The sequence below is a fragment of the Gadus chalcogrammus genome, chromosome 1 (genome assembly GCF_026213295.1).
Source record: "Gadus chalcogrammus isolate NIFS_2021 chromosome 1, NIFS_Gcha_1.0, whole genome shotgun sequence".
NCBI classification, from domain to species: Eukaryota; Metazoa; Chordata; class Actinopteri; order Gadiformes; family Gadidae; genus Gadus; species Gadus chalcogrammus.
The window spans coordinates 9191600-9199099 of NC_079412.1; the positions used below are offsets into that span (position 1 = coordinate 9191600).

General features: G+C 46.1%; 2 protein-coding genes across 2 annotated transcripts in view; both read right to left on the minus strand.

The window, feature by feature from the left end:
* Positions 1-1081, minus strand: part of LOC130380374 (myosin-binding protein H-like) — a 16383-nt gene extending 15302 nt beyond the window's left edge. Inside the window, exon 1 of the mRNA XM_056587554.1 lies at positions 754-1081. Coding sequence (XP_056443529.1) covers positions 754-979 — 226 coding nt within the window. The 5' untranslated portion in view covers positions 980-1081. The remainder of the gene's footprint in view (positions 1-753) is intronic.
* A 2911-nt stretch (positions 1082-3992) lies between these two features.
* Positions 3993-7500, minus strand: part of LOC130380382 (neuron navigator 1-like) — a 55156-nt gene continuing 51648 nt past the window's right edge. Inside the window, exons 20-28 of the mRNA XM_056587566.1 lie at positions 7420-7500; positions 7023-7194; positions 6298-6569; positions 5980-6131; positions 5799-5870; positions 5484-5692; positions 4834-4952; positions 4377-4565; positions 3993-4089 (exon numbers count right to left, since the gene is read on the minus strand). The exon at positions 7420-7500 is cut by the window's right edge and continues 15 nt beyond it. Of these exons, the coding sequence (XP_056443541.1) occupies positions 3994-4089; positions 4377-4565; positions 4834-4952; positions 5484-5692; positions 5799-5870; positions 5980-6131; positions 6298-6569; positions 7023-7194; positions 7420-7500 (1362 nt within the window). The 3' untranslated portion in view covers position 3993. The remainder of the gene's footprint in view (positions 4090-4376; positions 4566-4833; positions 4953-5483; positions 5693-5798; positions 5871-5979; positions 6132-6297; positions 6570-7022; positions 7195-7419) is intronic.

A 7500-nucleotide genomic window follows, 5' to 3' on the forward strand; every position in this document is an offset into this window, starting at 1 on the left:
GGGGGGGGGGGGGAACATGACCGCAATTTCTCCATGGCGGACAGCTAGGAAATTATCTTCGCAAAACATGCCTTTCTAACTCTAAAAACAGTCATAGTTCGTTACAAAAGCTGATTCTAATTGCAATATTTGATGAAGTCTGGTCTTTTTCGGGTAGGCCTACATCTGCATGGCATGCAACAGATGTCTAATACACATTATCTTGAATGTTTCAACAATAAATCAAGACAACTGCTGTAAAGGGTAGTCACAGTGAAAGATGATATTCACGTAGGCCTAGCTCTTCCATTTAGTTAAACGAACACACCGCTGACCAGGTGTCAGGCTCTGATATGTAAATAGACTAAAAGTATTAAATCAAAACAAACAATTCGATTGTCCACCAGATATCTGAAAAGAGAGAGATTAATGAAGGGGAAAGTATTCCAACTACAAATGTATGACTTCAGCAACTGGCTGACAACAGGCTTTTGGCAGTGAGTAATTTGAGCTGGAGGTGTCGATTTAAAAGCCACCCCATATGCCAACCTGACATTGAACAGTGATTGATTCTTTAATCATCTCAAAGTTGCGCTAATCAATTTATCTGAGGCCTATTTAGCAAATCAGCATTAACTATTGACCACATCCAAGTAAATATTGTTTAAAGATCCCTCCTGCGCTTTTAAGGTTGATCTCCATTCGTAAGGTGCCTCCATGGACAATGACTTGCGAGTTCAGACCGAGGGACTGGTGACAAACCAGTAAAACTACCTTCGGCAGCGGGGGCAGCCTCAGCTGGAGCGGCGGCGTCTCCCTCGGCCGGCGCAGCCTCGGCGGGCGCAGCTTCGGCAGGTGCAGCCTCAGCCTCCGCGGGCGCAGCCTCTACCGGGGCATCAGCAGGTGGGGCCTCTGGGGCGGGCTCCGCGGCAGATTCAGCCGCCTTCTCGGCAGCCTTCTTCTCCGGGGACTTTTTGATTGGTGCTGGGTTGGCTGGCATCGTGCTTGGTACCCTGGGGGGACGGCCAGTCAAATGGAATAACGACCCAGCAAGGACGTTATGTTCTATATATAAGAAGCGTGCCGGGCAAGGCTCCGCCTCTTCCACACAGTCAGACGTTTGGGAACCTCCTCTGGTCCCCGAATCCGTACCCTCCGGTCCATCATCTAAAATATCCTCACGGTTGAGCGACACAGGTCATGGAGAGGACATTTGCATCGACAATGCATGAGATTTGGCGCCACCTATTGGGGGACTTTAATTAGGTCTGATATAATCAAAACACAAAGCACATTGATGTGAAAATTGGCATGAATTTATTGAGTGTCCACGGAGCAATGTTAGACATATGGGATCCATGAGGTTATAGAAACATGCCGTGAAGCCGCGCCGGGCCCCCAGCCACCCAAGTGCGTCTTCTCATTAGAGGAGGAAGAAAAACCAAAACAAGAAAACAACAAGTAGACTCTGTCTTTCTCTTGACACTCTGGGGCATAGATCTCTATTCTTTAGTAGTGATTGTTGTCGCAGACAAGCTGATTATTTACAGTGTTTACATTAGTCGATGCTCTGTACAAAAAGAGAAGGAATGCTTTACAAAGAATTGCATAAGGGAAACACAAATTAACAAAGACATATGAACTCTTATAAAACAACATTGAAACCGTAATATTCTGTGATTTAAAAACAAAGACAAAGAACCTCCCTAACCCTTGGGTCAAAAAGGTAGGTCCAATTAAGCAATTCACTTTGGGAACACACATGCATCATCATCATCATAATCATCACCACCATCTCCTCACGTTTAGCTTCCGTTCTGGTTACACAACTTCCTCTTGCCGATAAACACCACGCGTTCATACTGATATTCAGAACATGCTTGTGTTTGTCTTTTTTCTTTTGCGGTCCAACGTTATGAGACGACACATTCTGGTAAACGGTTTTTTTTCAACAGGGGTCCAGTGACACACAATACAATTGGTTCTCTCTCTGCACAACATCGTCCCTCATGAGACCAACATCGTCTCCACCACCACCATCCCTTCCAGCCACATGTTTAAACATCCCTCACGTCCACCCCGGTTCTTTGTAGACCTTGGTGTGAGGCTGTGTGTGTGGCATCTTTAAAGTGACATCAGGGAGAGAGAGAGAGAGAAAGAGAGACAAGAGAGAGAGAAGAGAGGAAGACATGTCCAGTGACTTCCCTCTCAGAAGAGGCCTGCTGCAATAAAGCTAAGCAGCCAGTGACGAATGAACAAGAGGTCATATGATAGGCACAGATAGTCTGAGGCAGCAACAATAGCAGCAGATGACGACCCAATGCTAGCACCCTGTTTCTGTTCGGTTGTGAGAAGGTATGAGGGGTGGTCCGGAGCTGCACACAGCTGTCAGAGGTACTCGGCCAGGGCTTAGGGGTCACCAGCTGGAGCTAAGAATCAACCTCTTTTATTTTGACAGGGTGGTTCCTATACCGTTGTCCCCGTCTGGAGCGATCTGTAACAGTACTTTCACGTGTCAGCCAACCAAGCCGTCCACAGGGGAAACGAAAACAAAGAGTGTGCATATAGAGCGCTGTGCAGGCAGACAGACACCCACCGGGGAGTGAGATTAAGCCATTCACTCGAGTTTGAAGCTCCAAAAACACAAAGGAAGAAACATATTACAGGAGTTGAGAGTGTAAAACATTATGTAAAATGACCATAAAGTGAAGTAGCAAAGAAACAATATTGTCCGATCATTTTCAGAAACGACCCTAAAACCGATGTGTGGAGGAGGGATGATAGTAAATGTATACAAATCAGTGAGGGGGATGCAGTATAAAACCTTTTAAAAAAGAACTCAAGAATTAAGGGCTCTACCCTCGCTATTAATCAGGCAAGGATTTATCTAAAAATCTGACATAAGGTATAGGATGTATATGAGCTTAGCCGGTGGTGTGTGTGTGTTAACATTATGCTGCTGTGAAGCGTTGAGTCCAAGACATTAAAATGCTTCCAGAGCCGTAGATCGTCTCCATAGGAATGTTTACTACCACCAGTATAACCTTGGCAGTTTCGCTGGAAGTGATGAATGTGTCTATTCATATCATATCATACTCTTGGACCACACTATCACTGACCTACTGAATCGACTGATGAATGATGTCATCTTAACCTTAAGAATTGTGTTCAGTTTCACTCATGCATTTTCATTCCTATAAGTACTTGCAAATTCAAACCTCGATATCCAATGCACAAATTATGCAACTATAATTAATTGGCACATTGGCACAATTAAAAATAATCGAATCGTCTCAAGGCTATATTTAAGTCATGTGAGGGTGTGTGTGTGTGTGTGGTGTTTTATAGGCACCTTTAATAAGAAGGAAACGCGCCAGAGCACTGAGGGAGCAGTTGGTAAACACTGCCCTCTAAAGGATAGAAGAGGAACTACAAAGTTTGGCCATTCTGATAGTCCCCATTGAGTCACAGTCACTAGCACAGCTAGGTCAAATTGAATAGAAAATAAAGTGCATTTTGGCTGTCAACCAAATAAGTCTTTGTTAAGGGTTTTTGAATGTTGTCACAATTATATACTTATTACAATTTGTATGGTTAATTCCTTGGTCTAATTTGTTTGACTTGAGTACAATTAAGCCAGTGCCAATTTTTGTGGGCAGTAAGAATAGATCTAGAATGCATAAGATAAACTAAATTGGGTGTCATATTACTCTGGCTAATATGCAGGGATATACTTTAAAGGACCCAAGACAAAAACCAGACACGTCAATACATTTCCCGACATACGATAGAGATACTAGAGAGCAATTTTATAGTTTTTCTCCGATGTTGTTATAGAATGGCAGCCCATAACTGTTGCAGATAATCGTTTGCTTCTTAGGTTATTTAAGCGTAGTACTGCGAGTCCTCGCCAAGGCTTTCTTAAAGTTCATATTTGGATTGCACCCTGTGTTGCTTCGCTCAAGAGTTTTGGCCGTATATATCTAAGGAAAGTCTGGGACCACACTGTTTACTTCACAGTGTGGTCTGGAAGCTGGGGTCCAGGGTGCAGTCCCGTTCTGGAGACTCAATGAAGTTGGCCGACTCCTGGAGCTTCAGCAGCATGGCCATCTGGTCAGCAGGGGGAGACAGAGAGCAAGAACAAATTCAGACATAGCCAAGGACAAACTCAAGCTTTCATATTGTATATTATTCTAGAGTCTATTTTACTTTTCAGCTTTTATGTTTATAGACAACTATGGCTAGATGTTTAATGGTGTATTTATGAACTATGGATCTAGGTTTAATGCCTAACTTTTAAAGGTTAAATGGGCACAAACATATCAGGACCTGATATGGCGTGATGCTAAACCTGATTCTCGCCCTCCCATCTCGACCCCATATGAAGCCAGTCTCACCAGTGGGTCGGACTCTAGCGTGCTGAGGGGAGGTGTTTCCTTCGGGGGCCTCTTCTCCTCTGTGGATGGGCCCACGGTAGGGGGAGGTAGATGGAAGAGTCTGGACTGGTCCTGCTGGGCGTTGGGCCAGGGCAGAGTCCCTCTCACCCAGTCCACAGGGTCCTCCCACACAGCCTTCTGACCATGAACCTGGAAGGGAGACGACGGAGGGGAATGTACGTATTAGAGCAACAAAACGTATGAACACAATATCAGCACTGTTCATCAGTCTGAAGTGGAATGACTGCGTTAAGGACCTTTTATGAGTGTTTCTATGTTAGTCGTTTGTTGAGTGCATTTTTGTGATGTGTGTGTGTTTGTGTTGTGTGTTGTGTGTTTTACTTTGAGTTGTGTGTGTGTGTGTGTGTGTGTGTGTGTGTGTCTGTGTGCGTGCGTGTGTGCGTGCGTGCGTGTGCACCTTGCTGCCGTCCCTAGCCCCCTCCTGCAGGTACGGTATGATGGACTGGTTCCAGAGGTCGATGAACCACGGCCTGAACTCTGCGACCGTCACTGGGCACGACAGGAAGAAGCAAGGACCTGGGCAAGGGAACAATACATCGTAAGTAACACCAAGATTGTCTACTGATTCATATCCCACCACCATCACTACCACCACTATCATCACTACCACCAACACCATCATCGTCACTACCACCACCACCATCATCATCACTACCACCACCACCACCATCATCATCATCATCATCACCACCACCATGGTGATACCAGTCACCATGATCACATCACCCTCATCATCACCACCTTCACCATCCTCACCATCCCCTTCATTACCACCATCGTAATCCTTACACCAACATCACCACCATCACAACCACAGTTTTCATAACCACCACCTTAACCACCACCATCATCAACAACCACACCATCAACTTTTACAACACCACATTTTGTCATGATCATCGTCATCATCATCATCATCATCATCATCATCATCATCATCATCATCATCATCATCATCATCATTTCCCCAATCATCGCCACTTTGATTTTTGACTCGTTCCTTTGCTGACCCTCCCACCATTCCTCTCCCTTCGGTCCCTCTCTCACCTATGAGGAAGTCTGAAGTGCTGTGTTTCTCGAGGAAGGTGTGCAGGTGGTACCACAGCTGGGGGACCCAGTCCAGCACGCTGAGGAGGGCCTGGTGGCCGGCGGGGTCGTGGACCTTCTCCTTCTGCTTGGCCTCCACCGCCTTCCGGTGCAGGTACCTGACCAGGAAGCCATTGGCGGGCTCCACGTTGTTGGAGAAGGTCACCATCCTGGGGACGCACAGGGAAGTGGACGATGAGGACCTCCGAGTGATGGGGGGACTGAGTCTGGGCTCATAGCCTGAGGATGTGTGGCTGTGATGTCGAGCGGACCTACCTGAAGCTGAGATGGAGTCCGTGGTTGGAGCCCATCTTTACTGGCTGATTGGTTGTTCCGATGATGTATGGACTGACATATGAGGATAAAAATAGAAGACATTAACAAATGTGCAACTGTGATTGTTGCTGGATTGTTTAATGCATTGTAACTATCCGACAATGTACTCCGTTGGACTCACCATTTGTGATACTTGCAGGTCAGCGCTCCGTTGATCAGCTCACTAATGGTTGTTGCGTCGCTGATGTCATCGATGACAATGGCCAATGGCATCTCTCCGCCGCTCTCTCGGTCAATCTGATTGGCCAGGTCGGACAGATACAATTGCAGCTCCTGTCAAAGCAAAGACTTAAGGTTAGGGTTTGGCTTCTATAGAGGCAAAGATAAAGATATCTAATTTAAAAAGACTTTAAATCAAATAACGTGATTTTAGTGATTAATGTCACCACAAAAGATTAAAAAATAAATTGCATGACGGCTGAGGGTGCGGACGGCTCACCTTGTTGGACTGGCGGTGCATGTTGAAGTTGACAGTGGGGCTGTGTCCGGGCACCGGGGTCCCGGGGTCGGCGCCGGCGTCGGGGGTCCCGGGCCGGCTGCGCTGCAGCGCGTACTGGGCCAGGCGCTGGGCCAGGTAGGTCTTCCCTGTGCCGCTGGGCCCGGACATCACCAAGCGGCGGTGCTTCAGCAGCAGGCTGATGTAGTGCTGCGTCATGGGCTTGGGGATCATCGTCTCGAACACCAGGGAGTCCACACACTTCTCCCTCAGGCCTAGGCAGTGAGTTAGGAAAGGTTTGGTTTTAGCATCTCAGAATATTACGGTTTTATAAGAGTAGAGTAAGAGTAAGAGTTACAAGAGATTTATAAGAGTTTATAAGAGTTCATATGTGTTTGTTAATTTTGTGTTTCCCTTATGCAATACTTTATAAAGCATTCCTTCTCTTTTTGTACAGAGCATCGGACTTAGTAAATGGTAAACACTGTAAATAATCAGTTTGTCTGCGACAACAATCACTACTAAAGAACAGGTATCTATGCAGCAGTGTGTAGAGAGAACGACAGAGTCCAGCAAGGTATTAGATAACAACTCCAACTGTAGTCCAGAGCAGGAATCTAAATATTATACACTATATGATTGTATTCTATTTTGACATTGGTCCAAATTCTAAGTCAGTGATAGCAGTAGATAGTGTTCGCTTTCTTCCACCTTGTGATGATACTAACCTTTCAAGGTTACCAGGATACGAGATGGACTATTCACTAGGCAACGTGAGGGGGAGAGTGCAGGCTTGTCTCCGCCAATCACACGCTGCCCATCCTCGGTCAGCTGGTAGCTGTGCAGCGAATCACAGGACAGACCCAGGCTGGCAGTTGGATCCACTTGCATCAGATAGTCCTGAGGGGACACACGGAGCATCACACACAGAACTGGTAAACATAAATGTCAATAATACCTCATTAAACAAACTGTTTTGGTGTTCTATTATACATGTCTTGACAATGTCGCAGTATTGAATGTGTGTCTGTACAATGGTCGCATAAAAAGTTGATATAATCGATAAAAACAGCAAGTGGGTTCAAAGACACACGAGTATCTATCGACGGGGAACGCTGACGTTACCCGGAAGGTCTTGGCTATGAGCGCGTCCAGACTGGTCCAGTCTGTCCGTCCGTCCACGGTCACTGAGCCCAGGTAGTAGTC